Below are 26875 nucleotides of genomic sequence, written 5' to 3' on the forward strand. Positions count from 1 at the left end.
GCAATCACATCCTTCCTATAGTGTGATGACCAGAACTGTACACAGTACTCCAGCTGTGGCCTCATTAGCGTTTTATACAGCTCCATCATAACCTCCCTGCTCTTATATTCTGTGTCTCGGCTAATAAAGGCAAGTATCCCATATGCCTTCCTAACCACCTTATCTACCTGTGCTGCTGCCTTCAGTGATCTATGGACTGGTACACCAAGGTCCCTTTGACCATCTGTACTTCCTAGCGTCCTACCATCCATTGTATATTCACTTGCCTTATTAGTACTCCCAAAATGCATCACCTAGTTGCTAGTCCAACGAGAAAGGAGGCACTACTCGACCTGGTTCTTGGGAATGAGGTGGACCAAGTGGATCAAGTATCAATAGGAGAGCATTTAGGGAACACTGATCAGTGTATCATAAGGTTTCGGCTGACTATGGAAAAGGACAAAGAGCAATCCAGAGTAAGAATTAACTGGGAGAAGGCCAACTTCAATGGGGTAAGAATGGAGCTGGGGCGAATAAATTGGAGTCAAAAGCTGGCAGAAAAACTGGTAGATGAACAAGGGGCTACCTTCAAAGAAGAGGTCGTTCGGGCCCAGTCAAGGTATGTTCCTTCGAAGGGGAAAAGTAGGGCAAACAAATTCAGAGCTCCCTGGATGACAAGAGGTAGAGATTAAGATAAGTGCTTATGACAGATGCCATGTAGAAAATATTATTGAGAACCAGGCTGAGTACAGAAGGTCCAGAGGGGAAGTGGAGAAGCAAAGAGAGAGCATGAAAAGAGACTGGCAGCTAGCATTAAAGGAAATCCCAAAGTTTTCTATAGGCATATAAATAGTAAAAGGGTGGTAAAAGAAGGAATGGGGCCAATTATGGACCAGAAAGGGGATTTATACATGGAGGCAGAGGGCATAGCTGAGGTATTAAATGAATACTTTGCATCTGTCTTTACTAAGGAAGAAGATGCAACACAGGCAATGGTGAAAGAGGAGGTAATTCAGACACTAGAGGGGTTTAAAATTGGTAGAGGAAGTATTAGATTGGCTGTCTGTACTTAAAATGGATAAAACGCCAGGACCAGATGAGATGCATCCAAGGATACTGAGGGAAGTGAGGGTGGAAGTCGCATAGGCACTGGCCATAATCTTTCAGTCTTCCTTAGGCTCATGGGTAGTGCCAGAGGACTGGAGAATTGCAAACGTTAAACCCTTGTTCAAAAAAGAGTGTAAAGATAAGCCCAGCAACTACAGGCCAGTCAGTTTAATTTTGGTGGTGGGAAAAATTCTAGAAAAAATAATTCGGCAATAGTCATCTGGACAAATGCGCGTTAATTAAGGAAAGCTAGTATGGATTTCTTAAGGGAAAATTAAGTTTAATTTACTTGCTGGAGTTTTTTGAGGAGGTAACAGAGATGGTTGATGAGGGCAGTGCTGTTGATGTGGTGTACATGGACTCTCAAAAGGCGTTTGACACAGTGCCACACAACAAACTTGTGAGCAAACTTGTAGCTCATGGAATAAGAGGGACGGAGGCAACGTGGATACGGAATTGACTGAGTGACAGGAAACCAAGAGTATTGGTTAATGGATGTTTTTTGGGCTGGAGGAAGGTTTGTAGTGGAGTTCCCCAGGGATCAGTGTTGGAACCCTTACTTTTCCTGATGTATAGAAATAGACCTTGGTGTACAGAGCACAATTTCAAAGTTTGCAGAAGATGCGAAACTTGGAAGCATTGTAAACTGTGAGAAGATAGTGTAGAACTTCAAAAGGACATAGACAAGTTGGTGGAATGGCAGATGAAGTTCAATGCGGAGAAATGTGAAGTGATTCATTTTGGTAGGAAGAACATGGAGGGTATAGAATAAAGGGTATATTTCTAAAGGGGGTGCAGGAGCAGAGAGACCTAGGTGTATATGTCATTTCAGGTGGCATGATAGGTTGAGAGGGCGTTTAATAAAGCATACAGTGTCCTGGGCTTTATTAATAGGGGCATAGAGTACGAGCAAGGAAGTTATGTTGAACTTGTATAAGACACTGGTTCGGCCTCAGCTGGAGTATTGTGTCTAGTTCTGGGTGCCGGACATTAGGAAAGACGTGAGGGCATTGGAGAGAATACAGAAAAGATTCACGAGAATGGTTCCAGGGATGAGGACTTCCAGTTATGAAGATAGATTGGAGAAGTTAGGACTGTTTTCCTTGGAGAAGAGAAGGCTGAGAGGTGATTTGATAGAGGTATTCAAAATCATGAGGGGGCTGGACAGAGTAGATAGAGAGAAACTGTTCCCCCTCATGAAAGGATCAAGAGAACGAGAGGGCACAGATGTAAAGTATTTGGTAAGAGAAACAAAAATGACATGAGGAAAACATTTTTCACGCAGCGAGTGGTTAAGATCTGGAATGCTGTGCCTGAGAAATGTGGTGGAGGCAGGTTTAATTGAAGCATTCAGAAGGGAATTAGACAGTTATATGAAAAGGAAGAATGTGCAGGGTTAGGGGGAGAAGGCAGGGGAATGGAACTGAGGGAATTGCTCTTTCGGAGAGCCAGTGCGGACACGATGGGCTGAATGGCCTCCTTCTGCATGGTAACGATGCTGTGATACTGTGAATTTCCTGTATGCCGCCCCATCAACATCGTCATCTGAGTCCTCTGCAACAGACCCTGGAACCCTGTCCGCCCTGTTGTTCTATTTTTCTTCAGAATTACAGCAGTAGTATTCAATAGAAGTCTTCTGTATTTCAGTGCAGCTTCTCTTTAAGTGGGACAGACTGCCTTTAAGAAGAGAAGGTTGCTACAGCACATGCCATCTGCAAACGCTGCTCAACTCCCTACTGAGCACAGAGGCAACCAGTAGAACGGCAGACGCTCGGCTCCATGCTACAATCATGGAATTTAAAAAAAATTACTTCCTGGGATGTGGGCGTCACTGGCTAGGCCAGCATTTATTGCCCATCCATAATTGCCCTCGAGAAGGTGGTGGTGAGCTGCTGCCTTGAACCTCTGCAGTCCATGTGGGGTAGGTATACCCACAGTGCTGTTAGGAAGGGAGTTCTAGGATTTTGACCAGTGAAGGAACGGCAATATAGTTCCAAGTCAGGATGGTGTGTGGCTTGGAGGGGAACTTGCAGGTGGTGGTGTTCCCATGTATTTGTTGCCCTTGTCCTTCTAGTTGGTAGAGGTTGCGGGTTTGGAAGGTGCTGTCGAAGGAGCCTTGGTGCATTGCTGCAGTGCATCTTGTAGATGGTACACATTGCTGCCGCTGTGCATCGGTGGTGGAGGGAGTGAATGTTTGTAGATGGTGTGCCAATCAAGTGGGCTGCTTTGTCCTGGATGAAGTCGAGCTTCTTGAGTGTTTTTGGAGCTGCACCCATCCAAGCAAGTGGAGAGTATTCCATCAAACTCCTGATTTGTGCCTTGTAGATGGTGGACAGGAGGTGAGTTACTCACCGCAGGATACCTAGCCTCTGACCTGCTCTTGTAGCCATGCTTTTATATGGCTACTTCAGTTAAGTTTCTGGTCAATGGTAGCGGGATGTTGGTAGTGGGGGATTCAGCGATCGTAATGCCATTAAATGTTAAGGGGAGATTGTTAGATTCTCCCTTGTTTGAGATGGGCATTGCCTGGCACTTGTGTGGCACGAATGTTACTTGCCACTTATCAGCCCAAGCCTAAATATTGTCCACGTCTTGCTGCATTTCTATATGGACTGCTTCAGTATCTGAGGAGTCGCGAACGGTGCTGAACATTGTGCAATCATCAGAGAACATCCCCACTCCTAACCTTATGATGGAAGGAAGGTCATTGATGAAGCAGCTGAAGATGATTTGGCCTACGACACTACTCTTGTTTTTTATTCATTCATGGGATGTGGTCATGGCTGGCTAGGCAGTATTTATTGCCCATCCCTAATTGCCCTTGAGAACGTGGTGGTTAGCTGCCTTCTTGAACCATTGCAGTCCATGTGGGGTAAGTACACCCACAGTGCTGTTAGGAAGGGTGTTCCAGGATTTTGACCCAGTGACAGTGAAGGAATGGTGATATACAGTGAAGGAATGGTGATATAGTTCCAAGTCAGGATGGTGTGTGACTTGGAGTGGAACTTGCAGGTGGTGGTGTTCCCATGCAACTGCTGCCCTTGTCCTTCTAGTTGGTAGAGATTGCGGGTTTGGAAGGTGCTGTCTAAGGAGCCTTGGTGCGTTGCTGCGGAATTCTTGCAGTGACGTCCTGGAGTTGAGATGAATGACCCCCAACAACCAGAACCATCTTCCTTTGCGTTAGGTACGACTCCAACCAATGGAGAATGCTCCCCTGATTCCCGTTGACTCCAATTTTGCTAGGGCTACTTGGTGCTATACTCGGTCACATGCTGCTTTGTTGTCAAGGGCAGTCACTCTCACCTAAAATCGTGAGTTCAGCTCTTTTGTCCATGTTTAAACCAAGGCTGTAATGTGGTCTGGAGCTGAGTGGTCCTGGCGGCACCCAAATTGAGCTTCAGTGAACAGGTTATTGCTAAGCAAGTGCTTGATAGCACTATTGATGACATCTTCCATCACTTTACTGATGATTGAGAGTAGACTGATTGGACTTTAATTGGCCGGTTGGACTTGTCTTGCTTTTTGTGTACAGGACATTTTCCACATTGCCGGGTAGATGCTAGCGTTGTAACTGTACTGGAACAGCTTGGCTAGGGACGCGGCAAGTTCTGGAGCACAGGTCTTCAGTACTTTTGCTGCAATGTTGTCAGGGCCCAGAGCCTTTGCAGTATTCAGTGCCTTCAGTTGTTTCTTGATGTCACACGGAGTGAGTTGAATTGGCTGAAGACTGGCATCTGTGATGCTGGGGACTTCAGCAGGAGGCCAAGATGGATCATCCATTCGGCACTTCTGGCTGAAGATTGTTGCAAATGCTTCAGCCTTAGCTGTTGCACTCATGTGTTGGGCTTCCCCATCGTTGAGGATGGGGATATTTGTGGAGCCACCTCCTCCAGTTAGTTATTTAATTGTCCACCACCATTCACGGCTAGATGTGGCAGGACTGCAGAGCTGATGAGTTGGTTATGGGATTGCTTAACTCTGTCTGTCGCATGCTGCTTACGCTATTTGGCACGCAAGTCGTCCTGGGTTGTAGCTTCACCAGGTTGACCTCATTTTTAGGTATGCCTGGTACTGCTCCTGGCCTGCCCTCCTGCACTCTTCATTGAACCAGAGTTGGTCCCCTGGCTTGATGGTAATGGTAGAGTGGGGGATATTCCAGGCCATGAGGTTACAGATTGTGGTTGAGTACAATTCTGCTGCTGCTGATGGCCCACAGCGCCTCATGGATGCCCAGTTTTGCATTGCTAGATCTCTTCGAAATCTATCCCATTTAGCACGGTGGGAATGCCGCACAACCCGAAGGAGACCATCCTCAATGTAAAGATGGGACTTTGTCTCCACAAGGAACGTGCAGTGGTCATCCTACCAATATGGTTATGGACAGATGTATCTGCGGCAGGAAGATTGGTGAGGACAAGGTCAAGTATAGTTTTCACTCTTGTTGGTTCTCTCACTACCTGCCGCAGACCCAGTCTAGCAGCTCTGTCCTTTAGCACTGGCCGGTCAGTAGTGGTGCTACCGAGCCACTCTTGATGGACATTGAACTCCCCATCCAGAGTACATTCTGTACCCTTGCAACCCTCAGTGCTTCTTCCAAGTGGTGTTCAACATGGAGGAGCACTGATTCTTCAGCTGAGGGGGCTGGGGGCATAGGTGTTAATCAGCATGAGGTTTCCTTGCCCCTGTTTGACCCGATGCCATGAGATTTAATGGGGTCTGAAGTAGCAGTACCAAATTTGCATGCTGCCTACCTCCACTGGAACTAGCATGGGGAGGTGGCAAACTGCGACTCCTGTGCCCAAATAATGGCGCTATCCAATTTTTAGCCCATAAACTTGTTCATCCTACAATATTTACTTTGTATTACTAAAATTTCTTGCCTGGCAGAATTTTTTTTTTTTAACACTTCCAAGTGTTGGATCGCATTGTTCCTCCACCAGAATAAAGAAAAATTCTTCTCAATTCAGTATATATACAATTTTCTGAATCTGTTCTATGGCTGTATCTTTTTTCATTTTGAGCCCTTGTCTACACTAAAATTAATTTAGCATTTTTACAGATCTGTCATTAGCATATCACAATAAAGAGCCCAAACTCTTAATGTTCACGTATTAAATTATAAGAATATGACTTTAAGAACTGATATTCAATTTATTAGTGCATGTAAGCGAAGTATCAGAACTATCAAGGTGTGAAGTCAGATCTTTTGTTTCAATGTTGCTCAGATTTGAGCAGCATGCAGAAAGCAGACAAAAAATGAGCACCAGAAATTTACGCAAACAAATAACGTTGTACTGCAATGTGTCAAATACAGATTTTTGTACTACTTTGGATTTAGCCAAGCCCATGGAATCTGTACCTTCAGCATAATTAGAGAGTGAAGGGGACTTGTAAGTTCATCTTCATGGTCATATCCAGGGGGTATTAACCTGGATTAAATTTTTCTCACCTTCTGCTAGGTTTAGAAAAAAGAACACTGTTGCAGACTCGATCAACAGCCTGATGAATAAGCATACTGCAGAACAGTTTACTGAAGGTTGGTACAGAGTGTTTATGGTTTTAACCTCCACTAGTTCCTAAAATTGATATCTTCATTTCGCACCACTTTTAAAAGGGTTCCGCAGATTATTTCGAATGATGTCTCACAGCAATTTATCGTAATGTTTCCCCAACTTTGACTGAGTAGGGAGGATCGCTGATCCCAGGCTTTTTCGCATTGAGGTCACAACATGCAAACAGCCCACTTGGCCCAGACAATCTGTGTGGCTGTTTATTCTTCACATGAGAAGTAGTTCTCACGCTATTATCCCTAAATCACTGTATTCTGCTTTCCTCAACCATCTGTCCAACCTATTCTTAAATGTTGAATGGTTGCTGCTTTAAGCACTGGCTGTAGTGGTGCATTCAGTAGCCATGAAACTCTGTATAATAAAAGTTAGGTGATCTGGAAGAGCGGATTTGGGTGTTCAGGTTCACAAGTCATGAAAAGCAGCACCTCAAATTGCTAAGGGCATGTATAAACTAACAAGCCTGCAGCACTCACCATCAAGGCTCACACATTAATGATGGCTGGGTTTTTTGACGAGGTAGAAATAAAGAAGTTGAGCTATAATGGTAATAAAAGGTTTCTCCTGATCTCTGTCCTGAATCTCTTGCATTTAATCTTATATCTGTGTCCCCTTGTTCTAAACCTTCAATCACTGAAAACATTCAGTTTCTTTCTACTCTGTCCCATCCCTTCATAATTTTAAACGCCTCCATCGATTCCCTTTGTAATCTTCTCTGTCTGATTAAAAACAGCCCTAATTTTGGATTTCATCCTTTTGTATCCTCATACCAGGCAGCATACTAGTGATTCTGTGCTGTACCTCTCTATTGCTGGAATGTTGTTCTTATAGCATGGAGCACAAACTGCATGCCATACTCCAACTGCGGTCTCAATAAGGTTATACATAGCTTCACCATTATATCCCAACTTTTTTATTTCTACCTCTTGTCATAAATCCCTCTGGATTGGAAAGTTGCACATGTCACTCCACTTTTTAAGAAGGGTGAAAGGGGGAACCAAGGAAATTACAGACCAGTTAGCCTGACATCTGTGGGCAAGTTGCTGGAGTCTGTAATCAAGGATAGAGTGACTGAACACCTCGAAAAATTTCAATTAATCAGGGACAGCCAGCATGGGTTCATGACGGGAAGGTCATGCCTGACAAATCTCATTGAATTTTTTGAAGAGGTGACTAAGGTAGTGGACAGGGGAGTGTCTATGCATGTTATTTATATGGACTTCCAGAAGGCATTTGATAAAGTCCCACATAAGAGACTGTTAACTAAGGTAGAAGCCCATAGAGTTGAGGGCAAATTATTGACATGGTTAGGAAGTTGGTTGAGTGGTAGGCGGCAGAGAGTGGGGATAATGGGTAAGTACTCCGATTGGCAGGATGTATCTAGTGGTGTCCCACAGGGATCTATGTTGGGGCCTCAATTATTCACATTATTCATTAACGACTTGGATGATGGCATAGTAAGTCATATATCCAAATTTGCTGATGATACAAAGTTAGGCGGCATTGTAGACAGTCTAGATGATAGCATAAAATTGCAAAGAGATATTGACAGACTAGGTGAGTGGGCAAAACTGTGGCAGATGGATTTCAATGCGGGCAACTGAGAGATTATCTATTTTGGACCAAAAAAGGATAGAGCAGGGTACTTTCTAAATGGGAAGAGGTTAAGTACAGTGGATGTCCAAAGAGACTTGGGGGTTCAGGTGCATAGATCTTTAAAATGCCACAAGCAAGTGCAGAAAATAATCAAAAAGACTAATGGAATGCTAGCCTATATACCTAGAGGATTGGAGTATAAAGACACAGAGGTTATGCTGCAGCTGTACAAAACCCTGGCTAGACCCCACTTGGAGTACTGTGAGCAGTTCTGGGCACTACACCTTAGGAAGGATATATTGGCCTTGGAGGGACTGCAACGTAGGTTTACAAGAATGATACCTGGACTACAGGGGTTAAGTTACGAGGAGAGATTACACAAATTAGGCCTGTTTTCGCTAGAATTTAGAAGGTTAAGGGGTGATCTGATCAAAGTCTTCAAGATATTAACAGGAAAAGACAGGCTAGATAAAGATAAACTATTTCCACTGGTTGGAGATTCTAAAACTAGGGGGCATAGTCTTAAAAATTAGGACCAGACCGTTCAAGAGAGATGTTAGGAAGCACTTATTTATGCAAAGGGTGGTAGAGGTTTGGAACTCTCTCCCACAAAGAGCATTTGAAGCTAGAACAGTTGTTAATTTTAAATCTGAGATGGATAGATTTTTGTTAAGCAAAGATATTGAGGGATATGGGCCAAAGGCAGGTATATGGAGTTAGGCCACGAATCAGCCATGATGTCATTCAATGGCGGGACAGGCTCGAGGGGCTGAATGGCCTACTCCTGTTCCTACCTTCCTATGTTCCTATAAAACCCAGCCATTATTAACGTGTGAGCTTTGATGGTGAGTGCTTTTCCCTATTCTTAGTATAGTTATTATACACGGGATGGAGTAGCATAGTGGTTATTTTACTGGACTATTAATCCAGAGGCCTGGACTAATGATCTGGAGACATGAATTCAAATTTCACCACAGTAGCTGGGGAATTTAAATTAAATTAATTGAATCAATCTGGAATTTTTTAAAAAGGCATGTCTTAGTAATGGCAACCATGAAAGTACCGATTGTGGTTAAAAACCCATCCAGTTCATTAGGGAAGGAAATCTGTTGTCCTTACCTGGGCTGATCTATATGTAACTCCTGACCCATAGCTATGTGGTGGACTCTTAACTGCCCTTTGAAATGGCCTAGGAATACACTCCGTTGTATCTCAAGGGCAATTAGGGATAGGTAATAAATGTTGACATTGCCAGTGATGCCCACATGCTGTGAATGAATTAAAAAAGAATTTGAACAAAATGTACCCCAGTTTACATTTATGAAATTGAATTTCATCTGCTACACTTAGCCCATTCAACCATCTTATCAATAACCCCTTGCTGCTTCCTTTGGTCCCCAGTATTATTTGCTATGCCTCCTATTTTAGTATTTCCTGAAAAGTTGGACTCCACTCCTTCTACCCCTACATCCAGATCATTGAACTACACAATGATGCAGCCTCTAGCACTGCAAGGTCCTCTCGAGATCATAGTTCACCTGCCATTTTTTCTGGAATAGGACCAGAACTGAGAGTCAACCAGTTGCAACATTTGTTTGCTGCTTCTCTGAGCCTCATACAGCTCTTTCAGGCATCGCTTTACATAAGTAAGTGTAGCTGTAAGGTACAGCATGGACATCGGAGATGTTCCAGTTCTCTTCAGGAAACAACTCCAGCTACTGGAAGACACAAAGCATAACACAGTAATGTGAGAAAGTGAACAATGCTTATGAATATGGATGGTGATCGACCATAAATAATGAGCTCTGCAAAGCAGCAAACTTTATGTAAGCATGTAAAAACTAAAATTTATGTAAAATTACTGCATTTTAATGCAATCCAATAATTGTGAATTTTGAGAGTGTATTAATTGGATTCTAGTTTAGTAAAATATATAGCAGTTGTGGAAGATTGACTTTGGTTTTGACCATGTAACTTCAGAGAACACAGGTTAGACAGGCCGAGGCCTTGAGTTTCCTTCAGATGAGTTGTACCACTAATTACTTCTTTTAAAAAAAGAAGTTCCACATCACTGGTGACCTCAGACAAATTTCCTGATCAGCTCATTGGCATTTTAGGTGGTATAGGCATTGGTGTAAAATGAGCATAAAACTGATGTAAGCAGTTCAACCAGCTGGAAATTTCTGTGCATGTAGCTTTTAAAAAGATAGTTCAGCCTGCACTCTTGAACAGAAGATGGGAACAAACAGCTAAGAGAAGAACAGTGCTCATTTTTTTTTATGTTTGTGCTTTTGTCTAGGGCTGTTCATTATTCTGTCATTTAACACCCTCTCTGCACTAATGCTTTGTCTTTCACCACACCATTAGCACACTCTTTGCCTTTGCCCCATGACCTCCTTGTCAGTTAATCGCTCTCACCCTCTGTCCTATCAACACCTTTCCTTTTGTTCTCTTTTCCCCCACCCCGCTTTATTTGCTTAAAACCTATTACATTTCAAACCTTTGCCGGTTCTGATGAAAGGTCACTGACCTGAAACTTTAACTCTGCTTCTCTCTCCTCAGATGCTGCCAGACCTGCTGAGTATTTCCAGCACTTCTTGTTTTTATATTAGCTTGGTTCTTTCTGTTAGTTTATTCCCATCAGGTTCAATTCTATCCTAATAAGATGTCCACATGGCACAGTTCTAGCAGAAATCACTTGCTTATAATCATGACCTTACTTCAATCATAAGGTCAGAAGTGGGGATGTTCGCTGATGATTGCACAATGTTCCACACCATTCACAACGCCTCAGCTACTGAAACAGTCCGTGTAGAAATGCAGCAAGACCTGGACAATATCCAGGCTTGGGCTGTTAAGTGGCAAGTAACATTTGCGCCACACAAGTGCCAGGCAATGACCATCTCCAACAAGAGATAATCTAACCATCTCCCATTGACACTCAATGGCATTACCTTCGCTGAATCCCCCACTATCAACATCCTAGGGGATGCCATTGACCAGAAACTGAACTGGAGTAGTCATATAAATACCGTGGCTACCAATGCAGGTCAGAGGCTAGGAATCCTGAGGCGAGTAACTCACCTCCTGACTCCCCAAAGCCTGTCCACCATCTACAAGGCACAAGTCAGGAGTGTGATGGAATACTCTCCACTTGCCTGGATGGGTGCAGCTCCAACAACACTCAAGAAGCTCGACACCATCCAGGACAAAGCAGCCCACTTGATTGGCTCGCCATCCACAAACATTCACTCCTTCCACCACTGACGCACAGTGGCAGCAGTGTGTACCATCTACAAGATGCACTGCAGCAACGCACCAAGGCTCCTTCGACAGCACCTTCCAAACCCATGACCTCTACCACCTCGAAGGACAAGAGCAGCAGATGCATGGGAAAATCACCACCTGTAAGTTCTGCTCCAAGTCACACACCATCCTGACTTGGAACTATATCGCCGTTCCTTCACTGCCGCTGGGTCAAAATCCTGGAACTGCCTTCCTAACAGCACTTTGGGTGTACCTACCTCACATGGACTGCAGCGGTTCAAGAAGGCAGCTCACCACCACCTTCTCGGGGGCAATTAGGGATGGGCAATAAATGCTGGCGTAACCAGTGACACCCACATCCATTGAATGAATAAAAAAAAAATGAGAAGGGAACCTTATTGATTTTCCCCTTCCTTATCCAGGCACATCAAGGCCAATTCAGCCCTCACTGAAATCTGCCAACTCAGCACAGACCCTGTGACTTTTCGGTATATATAAGTCTGCTGTCCACTCAATAAACTTCCTAAGCTTTTAAAAGATTTACTAATGTGAAAGTCTGTCCTGTTAAAGAGCAAACAATTCATGACCATTTTGGTGCAGTGGTTAATTGAGTATTCTGGAGCAAATATTCTTTCTTTCTTTTCTTTTTTTCTTTTCTTTTCTTCAATACCCCTTGTTATATTGGCCATCTTTTTTTACATTTGTGTAACTCATAGCAATTTTCATTATTGGCTAATCAGGGGTTTTATAAAGAACAAATTTTGATATCCTTAAGGTGTACCAAAATACTATCGAAATTACAGCCATTGAGCTATGAAGTGTAGTCATTGTTATAAAAGCAAATATGGCAGTCTGTTTACACAAAACAAAATCCCACGAACGCCAATGAGAAAAATGACCAGTTAACCTATTTTTGCTAGTGTTGACTGAGGGATAAATGTTAGCCAGGCCAACTCACCCACTCATCTTTGAATACATTGAAGTTATGACGTCAAAAGCTATGAGGTCATTCAGTCCATTTTGTCCTAGTCAGTGTTTACCTTCCACACAAACAGTACAATGGAATATTTTATGTCCATCTAACAGTTTAACATCTCATCCAAATTGCAACAGCTCTGGCAATGAGACATTTTGTCAACATTGCACCGAAGGTACAACCTATATTTTATGCGCACGGGTGGCACTTCTGACTTAAGAGTGCTATTGTTGAGCCAAGCTGACTGTGGTGCCAATTCCACCCAGAATGGTAGGCACAAAGGTCCTTGAGATATTTCAAAGCATCATTTAGGATTTGTTTCTTAATTAAAAAAAACTTTGCCACCTTTTTTTTTAAGAATAACAATTTGCTTTCCATCATTCATGTTATTATATGAAAAAGTGGAAAACCTGGAATAACCTAATAAGTCTTCCAGCAATTTGCACTCAGAGGCAACAAGAGTATATCCCATCTTTCATAGTGTTCCACAATATTCTAGTGTATTCTGCTGGACATGAGGTTCAATGCAGAGGGATATCAAATGGTTCCCCTTCAGTGTATACACACATAATCTCTTGATTGAATAACTGGGCTTTTTACTGTCCTGATCCAAACGGGGAACGGTAGATTTTCAGATGGATTTTTTTTTTCACTAAAGCAAAAAAACTAAACTCTACCCTAACCCCTTAACCACCAAGTCATTTCTACAAAAGTAAAAATATTTTCCAGTAAATATGAATTATTTTTAGTTCATATCTACAAATGTTTTAAAAGAATTACAACAAAAGAGTCGGTGAGCATTGATTCTTAAATATTTAAATTTGTTTGATTAGAATTTGTTCACTAAGCCTTGATTAAATTCTGAATATGTTAACATGTCTGGAATTAAGGATTGAGCATTCTTCAATAAAAGATGAAAGTGCTGTTTTATTGCATTATTTTACTAACAAAAACTTATCTGCAATGTTTGATCTGCACACAGAGGAGATGCATGCTGAAGTCTGCTATGCTGAGTGTTTATTACAGAGGGCTGCTCTCACTTTCTTACAGGTAACTGTATTTTGGTCTGGGGAAGGGGAATGAAAAATTGTAACTCTTAGTTCCACATCAGCTAATAAGTTTTGTATATTTGCTGAAATGATGACTTTCAGTTGAAATAATGTTTTATTTACAGAACCATTCCCTATAATTAAATTGAATTTTAAACCGTATATATTCTTCAAGTTTAACCTCGATTGAATATACAACATGAAGGATCAGGAAAAATAATTCGGAGCCATCAAACTTGCCCTGTCCTGTATAGTACATAACCTTACAGACTGATCAACTATCCTGTAGAAAGACAAAAAGAGAGGGGGGGAGAAACGATGACAATTTAAGAAAAGCTGAAAAATTCCTCTCTGGCCCCCGAAGGCATTCAAGCCAAGTTCAAGAGAAGGTGGTTGCCCATGGTGCTACACAGTATGAATTAGCAAACCATTTAAAGTTCTAGAATTGGCAATCTCCTCTTATAGGAACTTGTCAGGTTTCCTTTTAAAGATCTGCAGCAATAACATACCATGTTTTGTTTATTCGAGAGACGCTCTGTGAAAAGCAATACTTCCTACAATCTAACCTAACTCCCTGCCTATGAATTTTATAACATGATCTTTAGCCCATTATTCCCTATTGCTAATGATCTGTGTAACTAAACTACATCCAACCCTTACCTTGTTTTATGAAATCTGTCATATCTAAGCTTGCATTTCTATAAAATAGATAACTAACTCTTGTAGCCTATTCTCATATATAAAGGCTTGGAACTCTGCATCGTCTTGGTTGCTTGCCTCTACATGTTGTTCAGAGCCTCAATATCCTTCACCATGTGTGGAAACCAAAGTTAGTGAACATAAGAACATAAGAAATAGGAGCAGGAGTAGGCCATTTGGTCACTGAAGCATGCCACGCCATTCAATAAGACCATGGCTAATCTGCCACAGACCTCAAATCCTCTTTCGTGCCAGCTCCTCATAGCCCTCAACTCCCCAATATTTCAAAAATCTATCTACCTCCTCTTTAAATACTTTCAGTGATCTAAACTCCACAATTCTCTGGGGCAGAGAATTCCAGACATTCACTACTCTCTGAGAGAAGAAATTCCTTCGCATCTCAGTTTTAAATGAGTGTCCCCTTATTCTCACAAACCACTGACCACCTCCAGGCGCATATCCATTGTCTCTCGAGATAAGGAGGCCCAAAAGAAAAAAAGAAAGAATAGAAACATAGAAAATAGGAGCAGGAGTAGGCCATTTGGCCCTTCGAGCCTGCACCGCCATTCAATACAATCATGGCTGATCGTCCAAACTCAGTACCCTGTTCCCGCTTTCTTCCCGTATCCCTTGATCCCTTTAGCCCTCGGAACTATATCTAACTCTTTCTTGAATATATTTAATGATTTGGCCTCAATTGCTTTCTGTGGTAGAGAATTCCACAGGTTCACCACTCTCTGGGTGAAGAAATCCCTCCTCGTCTCAGTCCTAAATGGCTTACCCCTTATCCTTTATATTGTGACCCCTCGTCCTGGACTCCCCCACCATCGGGAACATCCTACCTGCATCTAGTCTGTCCAGTCCTGTTAGAATTTTGTAGGTTTCTATGAGATTCCCTCTTATTCTTCTAAACTCTAGCAAATACAAGCCTATCGATCCAATCTCTCTTCCTACATCAGTCCCGCCATCCCAGGAATCAGTCCGGTGAACCTTCGCTGCACTCCCTCCATAGCAAGAACATCCTTCCTCAGATAAGGAGACCAAAACTGCACACAGTACTCCTGATGTGGTCTCACCAAGGCCTTGTAATATTGCAGCAAGACATCCCTGCTCCTGTACTCGAATCCTCTTACTATGAAGGCCAGCATACCATTTGCCGCCTTAACTGCCTACTGCACCTGCATGCTTACTTTCAGCAACTGGTGCACAAGGACACCCAAGTCTCGCTGCACCTCCCCCTTTCCCAATCTATCGCTGTTCAGATAATCTGCCTTTCTGATTTTGCCACCAAAGTGGATAACCTCACATTTATCCACATTATACTGCATCTGCCATGTATTTGCCCACTCACTCAACCTGTCCAAATCATACCGGAGCTTCTCTGCATCCTCCTCACAGCTCACACTCCCACCCAGCTTTGTGTCATCTGCAAACTTGGATATATTACATTTAATTCCCTCATCTATATCATCTATCTCATTAATGATGTCCCTTAGTTCGAGATTCCCCCACTAGTGGAAACATCTTCTCAACATTTACCCTGTCAAGCCCTCTCAGTATCTTGTACGTTTCAATAAGATCACCCCTTATTCATCTAAACTCTAATGAATAAAGGCCTAACCTGTTTAACCGTTCTTGATAAGTCAACCCCTTCATCCCAAGAATCAGCCTAGTGAATCTCTTTTGAACTGCCTCCAATGCGAGTATATCCTTTCTTAAATACGGGGACCAAAACTGTACACAGTACTCCAGGTGCGGCCTCACCAACACCCTGTACAGTTGTAACAAGACTTCCCTATTTTTAAACTCCTACCCTCTAGCAATAAAGGCCAAAATTCCATTTGCTGCCTGCATGCTAACCTTTTGTGTTTCATGCACAAGAACAGATCCCTCTGTGCTGCACTTTTTTGGAGTCTCTCTCCATTTAAATAATAGTCTGCTTTTTGATTCTTCCTACCAAAGTGCATGACCTCACACTTTCCTACATTAAACTCCATCTGCCAAGTTTTTGCCCACCCACTCAACCTATATATATCCCCTTGGAGATTCCTTATGTCCTCATCACAACATGCCCTCCCACCTGTTTTTGTTATCAGCAAATTTGGATATATTACACTCTGCCCCCTCCTCCAAGTCATTAATATAATAGTAAATAATTGAGGCCCTAGGATTGATCCTTGTGGCACTCCACTAGTTACATCTTTCCAACCTGAAAAAGACCCATTAATCCCAACTCTCTGCCATCTGTGAGTTAACTAATCCTCAATCCATGCTAATACATGACCCCCAATACTGTGAGCTCCTATCTTGTGCAATAATCTTTTATGTGGCACCTATTCGAATACCTTCTGGAAATCCAAATACACTACATCTACCGGTTCCCCTTTATTGACTCGGCTTGTTATATCCTCAAAGAACTCTAGCAAATTTGTCAAACATGATTTCCCTTTCACAAAACCATGTTGACTCTGTTTGATTGCGTTGAGCTTTTCTAAATGTCCTGCTATTTCTTCCTCAATAATGGACTCTAGCATTTTCCCAACGACCGATGTTAGGCTGACTGACCTATAGCTTCCTGCTTTTTGTCTCCCTCCCTGCTTGAACAGGGGCATCACATTAGCAGTTTTCCAATCTGCTGGGACCCTCCCGGAATCCAGCGAGTTCTGGAATATTTCAACCAATGCCTCTGCAGCCACTTCCTTTAAAACCCTTGGATGTAGGCCATCAGGTCTTGGTGACTTGTCTGCTTTTAGTCCCATTAGTTTGTCGAATACTTTGTTCCTCGTGATAGAGACTGTTACAAGATCTTTCCTTCCATTAGCTCCTTGCTTATCTGATATCTGTGGGATGTTTACAATGTCCTCCACCGTGAAGGCCAATGCAAAATATTGGTTTAAATTATCTGCCATTTCCCTGTTCCCCGTTATCAGTTCTTCAGTCGCATCCTCCAAGAGACCCATGCTCACTTTAGCTACTCTCTTTTTATATACCTGTAGAAGCTCTTGCTGTTTGTTTTTATATTTCTTGCCAATTTACTTTCATAATCAATTTTCTCCCTCTTTATTAGCTTTTTAGTCATCTGCTGCTGGTTCCTAAAAAAAAAACCCAATCCCCTGGCCTACCACTAGTTTTCACCACTTTGTATGCCTTAATTTTTAATTGGATACTCTCCTTGACTGCCTTTTTTAACCACGGGTGGTTCATCCTTCTCATCGAGTCCTTCTTTTCGAACCGGATACATTTTTGCTGAGCGTTACGAAATATCTGCCGCTACTCATCCACTGACCTTCCCCTTAGTCTATTTTCCCAGCGGCTTTAGACAACTCTTTCTTCATACCTCTATAATTGCCCTTGTTTAAGTTGAGGTCGCTGGTTTGAGACCTGAGTTGCTCGCCTTCAAACTGAATTTGAAATTCTACCATGTTGTGATTGCTACGCCCGAGCGGATCCTTAACTACGATAATCCTACCTTATTACACATTACTAGATCTAAAATAGCCTGTTCCCTGCTAAGTTCTGCAGCGTATTGTTCTAAGTAACAATCCCTGATGCACTCTACAAATTCATCTTCCATGTTACCTCTGCCAATCTGATTTGTCCAGTCAATATGCAGATTAAAATCACCCATGACAATTGTAGCACCCTTTTTACACGCTTCCATTATTTTCCGATTTATACTTTGTCCTACAGTGAGGCAACTCTTCAGGGGCCTAGAGACAACTCCCACCCGTGACTTCTTCCCCTTGCTGTTCCTTATTTCCACCCAAACTGATTCCACATCACGATCTATTGCACCTATATCACTCCTCACCACCGCACTGATACCTTCCTTTATTAACAAAGCTACTCCACCTCCTTTTCCTTTTTGCCTATTTTTCCGGAATGTCGAATACCCTTGAATATTGAGTTCCCAGTCTTGGTCACCCTGCAACCACGTCTCTGTAACAGCTATCAAGCCATATTCATTTATTGCTATTTGTGCCGTCAACTGATCTATCTTGTTACAAATGCTGCGTGCATTCAGATAAAGAGACTTAAGCTTTGACTTTTTGCCATTATTACTCATTCTGGTTCTAATTTCTGCTGCACTTTTCTGCTTATATTTTCTGCCCCTTCCTGTCACACTTTGATTACCGTTTGCCTCTTCACTACCCTGCACCTCTGCTCTCTCGTTTCTTTTTGATTTTTTAAACTTCCCATCAGTTGAACCCTTCCCCCCCCACACTAATTAGTTTAAAGTCCTATCAACAACCCTAGTAATACGATTCGCCAGGACACTGGTCCCAGCATGGTTCAAATGAAGCCCGTCCCAACGGAACAGCTCTCCCCTTCCCCAGTACTGGTGCCAGTGCCCCATGAATTGGAACCCATTTCTCCCACACCAATCTTATTTACCCTACGCCAGTTTGCATGTGGCTCGGGTAGTAATCTGGAGATTATTACCTTTGAGGTTCTGCTTTTTAATTTAACCCCGAGCTGCTCATAGTCCCTCAGCAGAACCTCTTTCCTAGTCCTACTTATGTCATTGGTACCTATGTGGACCACAACAACTGGATCCTTCTCCTCCCACTCCATGTTCCTCTCCAGCCTAGAAAAGATTTGAGGCAGGACGTATGCTTCCTAAATGTTTGGTATCACTAATCATTGTCATATTTTCGAACTGATCATTTATCATTTCATACAAAATATTTTCCAACAGTTTTCCGACTGCCATTTCAACTGCTTATAATTTTCAGAGCTCAATTTTTTTTTCTCTTTCTGCAATAAAAGGAGAGCACTCAATTCTCAGAAAACAATCTGGACATTAATGAGTTATTCAATTAATGAGCTCAAATATAAATTCCTCAATTTTCTTAAACAATTTAGGATGAATGGTCTTTTGTCCTGCAGCATGATCAATTTTAGGTGCATTAATCTTTGCTAATATCTTTTTTGGTGTTGCTTCCATTGAAACAACATGGCTGAACATCCTGTGCTGATATTATCTTTGTTTAGCTGATCAGCACTTTCCTTATTGTCATATATGAGAAACCATTCAAAGGACCATGTGATCCTTGATTATTCCATCACCAAAGACAGCTGAACAAAATCTTGCCACATCCACAGCTATTGAGTCTTGCATGTGCAGAAATGCTTTTTTGAGAGGTCATATTCTCCAGACACCCTAGTTAGCCAATAAGGCTTCACCGACATGATCTCTTCTTTTCCCATTAGGATTTCCTTGTCTTTCAGCATTGACTTAAAACCATAGATCCATCTTTTCTTTCTTTACCTGTCCCATTACCATCTCCTTTACCTTACATCATCATCCCTTTTATCATTTAACCTCTCCTGCCTTCATCCGAGTCAAAGACCTTTCCTTTTGTTCTCCTCCCACCCTTTCCCTGTCTCTGTACATGTTTAAAACATGTTAAATTTAACCAGTTCTGATGAAAGATGAAATGTTAACTCTGTTCTCTCTCACTACAGATGCTGATGAATATCTTCAGCGTTTTCTATTTCATTTTGACTTAAAACATTTAAACACTTTCCTCAGTATCATAGTTAATTTATCCAAAACCATATCCCAATACGCCATCCCCAAATCTTCCATCATAAGTGAAAGTTTTGCTATCCTGAAATTAGAAACTAAAATCATATTATTAGCAGTCACCTGAGCAGTTGATACATAACAATACAGTGAGCACTATTGCTAAGCAGATCCCCCTCATAAAAACCAGCTATCGTTTCAAGCTCATTACTAAGTTTTTAATGTTATCATTAATTTTCTCTGATACATGTAGAGTAAGAAGACAATCATTATCAGCATCAGCACATAACCCTACCTTGTCTTCCTGTGCACTTGGCTGGCTGGTTTACCAAATAATTATAGAACTAATGACCATTTTGCTCAGTTGTTATGATAAATGTCTTGGTGACTAAGACAAAATTGTAGTAGCGGGTGTAATATATTGCACGATAATGACTTTTTGTTCTTTCATGGGATGTGGGCAACATTTGTTGCCCATCCCTAATTGCCCTTGAGCTGAGTGGCTTGCTAGGCCATTTCAGAGGGCAGTTAAGAGTCAACTACATTGCTGTGGCTCTGGAGTTACATGTAGGCCAGACCAGGTAAAGACAGCAGATTTCCTTCCCTAAAGGGCATTAGTGAACCAGATAGGTTTTTACAACAATCGATGATAGTCTCATGGCACCATTACTGGGACTAGCTTTCAGTTGCAGATTTTATTTTATTAATCAATTGAATTTAAATTCCAGCAGCTGCTGTGGTGGGATTGGCCCCATGGCATTAGACTGGGCCTCGGGATTACTAGTCCAGTGATCTTACCACTGTGCCACCATCTCCTCTGATCTTTATTTGTTTAGTGTTGTCTGACAAAGATGCTCACCCATCTGACATTGTGGAAAAGAAAACACAGTCTGTGAATTAGCTGTAGTGTGAAGATTTCTTATGAATGGGGCTGAGCCAAAATTAAAAATTTGGACTGCTTGAAATGAACTGAATCAAATATATTAGAAAAATCGGGACGTTTGCCCAATTTGGCTGTACATTTCATCAAGAAAGGTGCCTTATTGTGTATACGGTTTATGACATAGTTAGCCCAATTCTGTGCTTTTATATTACTTAATTTGGCAGCAGTGAAAGCAGAGGGATGGGAACCGGAGCTACAGATCAGTGGATGGGGTAGCTGTTGAACAGGCATATACAGAGTGCAGAGAGTCTGTGAGGAAGGTGAGACAGTTGACAGGGCAAAGTTGCAGCCAGTATGATGGGTTGAAGTGTGTCTATTTTAATGCAAGAAGTGTCAGGAATAAAGGTGATGAACTTAGAGCATGGATCAGTACTTGGAGCTACGATGTTGTGGCCATTACGGAGACTTGGATATCACAGGGGCAGGAATGGATGTTGGATGTTCCGGGGTTTAGATGTTTCAAAAGGAATAAGGAGGGAGGTAAAAGAGGTGGGGGAGTGGCATTGCTAATCAGGGATAGTATCACAGCTGCAGAAAGGGAGGTCGTCGAGGAGGGTTTGTCTACTGATTCAGTATGGGTGGAAGTCAGAAACAGGAAAGGAGCAGTCACTTTATTGGGAGTTTTCTATAGACCCCCCAATAGCAACAGAGACACGGAGGAACAAATTGGGAGGCAGATTTTGGAAAGGTGCAGAAGTAACAGGGTTGTTGTCATGGGTGACTTCAACTTCCCTAATATTGATTGAAACCTCCTTAGTGCAAATAGTTTGGATGGAGCAGATTTTGTCAGGTGTGTCCAGGAAGGTTTCCTGACTCAATATGTAGATAGGCCAACTAGAGGGGAGGCTATGTTGGATTTGGTGCTTGGCAACGAACCAGGCCAGGTGGCAGATCTCTCGGTGGGAGAGCATTTCGGTGATAGTGATCACAACTCCCTGAACTTTACTATAGTCATGGAGAGGGATAGGAGCAGACGGGATGGGAAAATATTTAATTGGGGGAGGGGGAATTACAATGCTATTAGGCAGGAACTGGGGAGCTTAAATTAGGAACAGATGTTCTCAGGGAAATGCACGACAGAAATGTAGAGGTTGTTTAGGGAGCACTTGCTGCGACTGCTGGATAGGTTTGTCCCGATTGAGGCGGGGAAGGGATGGAAGGGTGAAGGAACCTTGGATGACAAGAGATGTGGAACAGCTAGTCAAGAGGAAGAAGGAAGCTTACTTAAGGTTGAGGAAGCAAGGATCAGACAGGGCTCTAGAGGGTTACAAGGTAGCCAGGAAGGAACTGAAGAATGGACTTAGGAGAGCTAGAAGGGGACATGAAAAAGTCTTGGCGGGTAGGATTAAGGAAAATCCCAAGGCGTTCTACACTTATGTGAGGAACAAGAGGATGGCCAGAGTGAGGGTAGGGCCATTCAGGGATAGTGGAGGGAACTTGCGCCTGGAGTCTGAGGAGGTAGGGGAGGTCCTTAATGAATACTTTGCTTCAGTATTCACGAGTGAGAGGGACCTGATCGTTTGTGAGGACAGTGTGAAACAGGCTGATCTGCTCGAACAGGTTGATAAGAAGGAGGATGTGCTGGAAACTTTGAAAGACATGAGGATAGATAAGTCCCCGGGGCCAGACGGGACATACCCAAGGTTATTACGGGAAGCGAGGGAAGAGATTGCCGCGCCTTTGGCGATGATCTTTGCGTCCTCACTGTCCACTGGAGTAGTACCAGATGATTGGAGGGTGGCAAATGTTATTCCCTTGTTCAAGAAAGGGAATAGGGATAACCCTGGGAATTACAGCCCAGTCAGTCTTACGTCGGTGGTGGGCAAATTATTGGAGAGGATTCTGAGAGACAGGATTTATGATTATTTGGAAAAGCATAGTTTGGTTAGAGATAGTCAGCATGGCTTTGTGAGGGGCAGGTCATGCCTCACAAGCCTTATTGAATTCTTTGAGGATGTGACAAAACACATTGATGAAGGAAGAGCATTAATGAAGGATGTGGTGTATATGGATTTTAGCAAGGCGTTTGATAAGGTTCCCCATGGTAGGCTCATTCAGAAAGTAAGGAGGCATGGGATACAGGGAAATTTGGCTGTCTGGATACAAAATTGGCTGGCCCATAGAAGACAGAGGGTGGTAGTAGATGGAAAGTATTCAGCCTGGAGCTCGGTAACCAGTGGTGTTCCGTAGGGATCTGTTCTGGGACCTCTGCTCTTTGTGATTTTTACAAATGACTTGGATGAGGAAGTGGAAGGCTGGGTTAGTAAGTTTGCTGATGACTCAAAGGTTGCTGGAGTTGTGGATAGCGTGGAGGGCTGTTGTAGGTTGCAACGGGACATTGACAGGATGCAGAGCTGGGCTGAGAAGTGGCAGATGGAGTTCAACCTGGAAAAGTGTGAAGTGATTCATTTTGGAAGGTCGAATTTGAATGCAGAATACAGGCTTAAAGACAGGATTCTTGGCAGTGTGGAGGAACAGAGGGATCCCTCAAAGTTGCCACTCAAGTTGATAGGGTTGTTAAGAAGGCGTATGGGGTGTTGGCTTTCATTAACAGGGGGATTGAGTTTAAGAGCCGCGAGGTTATGCTGCAGCTCTATAAAGCCCTGGTTAGGCCACACTTGGAATATTGTGTTCAGTTCTGGTCGCCTCATTATAGGAAGGATGTGGAAGCTTTAGAGAGGGTGCAGAGGAGATTTCCCAGGATGCTGCCTGGACTGGAGGGCATGACTTATGAAGAAAGGTTGAGGGAGCTAGGGCTTTTCTCATTGGAACGAAGAAGGATGAGGTGTGATTGATAGAGGTGTACGAGATGATGAGAGGCATAGATAGAGTGGATAGCCAGAGACTTTTCCCCAGGGTGGAAAGGGCTATCACCAGGGGGCATAATTTTAAGGTGATTGGAGGAAGGTTTAGGGGAGATGTCAGAAGTAGGTTCTTTACACAGAGAGTGGTGGGTGCGTGGAATGCACTGCCAGCAGTGGTGGTAGAAGCAGATACATTAGGGACATTTAAGCGACTCTTGGATAGATACATGGATGATAGTAGAATGAAGGGTATGTAGGTAGTTTGATCTTAGAGTAGGTTAAAGGTTCAGCACAACATCGTGGGCCGAAGGGCCTGTACTGTGCTGTTCTATGTTCTATGAATGTCTGGCAAATGTTTTCTTTTCTCCACCTTGTCCCACCCTTTAAAAAATGTAACACCACAAAAGAGAAATGCAAACATTGGAGAGCGTACAGAGAAGTAAAGTAAGAATTATTCCAATTATAAAGGACTGAACTACAGGAAAAGGTGAAAAAGCTCGGTTTTCACATCTTAGGTAAAATATAGTTGAGGGAAAACCTTGCTGATTTATGAGAAATATTAAGTGGCTTAGATAAGGTAAGTTAAATATTATTTTAAAATAACACTGGATGATAGGGTTAGCAGCTGTTTGTCTCAGCCAGTAAAAATCTACTTTGAATAGATACCAGAACCACCATCTTCAAACAAAGGTGATAAATGTCTGGAATAATTATTCTGATCATGTAATAGAGATAGAGACTTTAGAAATGTTAAAACGCAGTTGGATGTTCGGCTAGGAGTGGTAAAACATTCAAGGGGTAAATTCTGACAGGTTGAATTACCCTCTTTTGGGCATTTTTAACTTTTTCTATGTTGTCCTATTTGCTGTTCCAATGTCCATTACCTTACACTAATTCTCTCTAAAAGTAACCTACCACTCATTAGGCACTTAAGTGGTGCAGAAGCTTTGGAGTGCCAGCAATCACCTGTTCTTGTCATTTTATACCATCAGTAAGCTTTATAATATTGCTAGAAATACCCTTCTTAAAGTTTCTAATACCCCTGCTGACTGTAATTACCTCAATACATGGCATCTCCCACTGTCCAAAGAAAAAGAAAAAAGGTATTTTCATTTTCTAGAATAAGAAACCGAACTGCATCAGTAGTCTTTCTTGGCAAACAAATCATGTACTTTAAATTCACTTCAATTAATATTTTCATTACAGGATGAGAACATGATTAGCTTTATCAAAGGCAGCATCAAAATAAGAAATAGTTACCTGACGTACAAGTAAGTTGGACTGGGCTGTGGGATATAATAGCTGTTAATTGTTGGTGTGCTTTTTACACTTTGTAAGAATAACTAATAGAACGTGGATATCACAGGGGCAGGATTGGATGTTGGATGTTCCGGGGTTTAGATGTTTCAACAGGAATAGGGAGGGAGGTAAAAGAGGTGGGGGAGTGGCATTGCTAATCAGGGATAGTGTCACAGCTGCAGAAAGGGAGGTCGTCGAGGAGGGTTTGTCTACTGAGTCAGTATGGGTGGAAGTCAGAAACAGGAAAGGAGCAGTCACTTTGTTGGGAGTTTTCTATAGACCCGCCAATAGCAACAGAGACACGGAGGAACAAATTGGGAGGCAGATTTTGGAAAGGTGCAGAAGTAACAGGGTTGTTTTCATGGGTGACTTCAACTTCCCTAATATTGATTGAAACCTCCTTAGTGCAAATAGTTTGGATGGAGCAGTTTTTGTCAGGTGTGTCCAGGAAGGTTTCCTGACTCAATATGTAGATAGGCCGACTAGAGGGGAGACTATGTTGGATTTGGTGCTTGGCAACGAACCAGGCCAGGTGGGAGAGCATTTCGGTGATACTGATCACAACTCCCTGACCTTTACTATAGTCATGGAGAGGGACAGGAACAGACGGGATGGGAAAATATTTAATTGGGGGAGGGGGAATTACAATGCTATTAGGCAGGAACTGGGGAGCATAAATTGGAAACCGATGTTCTCAGGGAAATGCACGACAGAAATGTGGAGGTTGTTTAGGGAGCACTTGCTGCGACTGCTGGATAGGTTTGTCCCGATGAGGCGGGGAAGGGATGGAAGGGTGAAGGAACCTTGGATGACAAGAGATGTGGAACAGCTAGTCAAGAGGAAGAAGGAAGCTTACTTAAGGTTGAGGAAGCAAGGATCAGACAGGGCTCTAGAGGGTTACAAGGTAGCCAGGAAGGAACTGAAGAATGGACTTAGGAGAGCTAGAAGGGGACATGAAAAAGTCTTGGCGGGTAGGATTAAGGAAAATCCCAAGGCGTTCTACACTTATGTGAGGAACAAGAGGATGGCCAGAGTGAGGGTAGGGCCATTCAGGGATAGTGGAGGGAACTTGCGCCTGGAGTCTGAGGAGGTAGGGGAGGTCCTTAATGAATACTTTGCTTCAGTATTCACTAGTGAGAGGGACCTGGTCGTTTGTGAGGACAGCGTGGAACAGGCTGATATGCTCCAACAGGTTGAGGTTAAGAGGGAGGATGTGCTGGAAATTTTGAATGATATGAGGACAGATAAGTCCCCGGGGCCAGACGGGACATACCCAAGGTTATTACGGGAAGCGAGGGAAGAGATTGCTGCTCCTTTGGCGATGATCTTTGCGTCTTCACTGTCCACTGGAGTAGTACCGGATGATTGGAGGGTGGTAAATATTGTTCCCTTGTTCAAGAAAGAATCGTGGGCCGAAGGGCCTGTACTGTGCTGTACTGTTCTATGTTAACTGATTAAAGGGGAAGGTCGCTGTGTGATTGGTAATTACTGTCATAGTTCCTGTCTTGCTTTAGATCATCTTTTGAGATATTTATTTTGAATCAAGAATGAGGGCACATTAAAGTTAGACCCAGGCCATTTAGGAGGGCAATCAGGAAACACTTTTTCATACAAAGGGTAGTAGAAATCTGGAATTTGCTCCCCTAAAAGGCTGTGGTGCCAGGTCAATTGGAGCTTTCAAGACTCAGATCAATAGATTTTTGATAGGGATCAAGGGATATGGAGCTAAGGTGGGTAAATGGAGTTCATGTATAGGTCAGCCATGATAATTGACTGGTGAAGCAGGTTTGAGAAGCTACACCAGTACCTAGGTAATTGTCCACATTTAAAGTCTCCTTCAGTGGGGCCTTGCAAACTTCCATTTTAAGCAGCTTGTATGGAGGATGTACTGGAGTGATGACAGCCCAGGCATCCTATTAAATGTGACTCCTGCACAGAAGAAGGAATTCTGCTCCCCTACCTCTGATAATGCTGGACTTTATCAGGTCACCAAGAGCCATGCAATAGCAGCCTGGTATTGACCTATCCTTTCTCCCTCTCTTGTGAAGAATTGCTTGGT

The 26875-nt window shown here is 42.8% G+C and overlaps 1 protein-coding gene across 2 annotated transcripts in view; it reads left to right on the forward strand.

Moving 5' to 3' along the window:
• ttc39a (tetratricopeptide repeat domain 39A) overlaps positions 1-26875 on the forward strand; it is a 123606-nt gene that overhangs the window by 48809 nt on the left and 47922 nt on the right. For both annotated transcript variants that reach the window (XM_068037149.1, XM_068037150.1), the window contains 3 exons: positions 6546-6622; positions 13475-13542; positions 24724-24788. In XM_068037149.1, coding sequence (XP_067893250.1) covers positions 6546-6622; positions 13475-13542; positions 24724-24788 — 210 coding nt within the window. The remainder of the gene's footprint in view (positions 1-6545; positions 6623-13474; positions 13543-24723; positions 24789-26875) is intronic.

Source organism: Heterodontus francisci, chromosome 8, assembly GCF_036365525.1.
Source record: "Heterodontus francisci isolate sHetFra1 chromosome 8, sHetFra1.hap1, whole genome shotgun sequence".
NCBI classification, from domain to species: Eukaryota; Metazoa; Chordata; class Chondrichthyes; order Heterodontiformes; family Heterodontidae; genus Heterodontus; species Heterodontus francisci.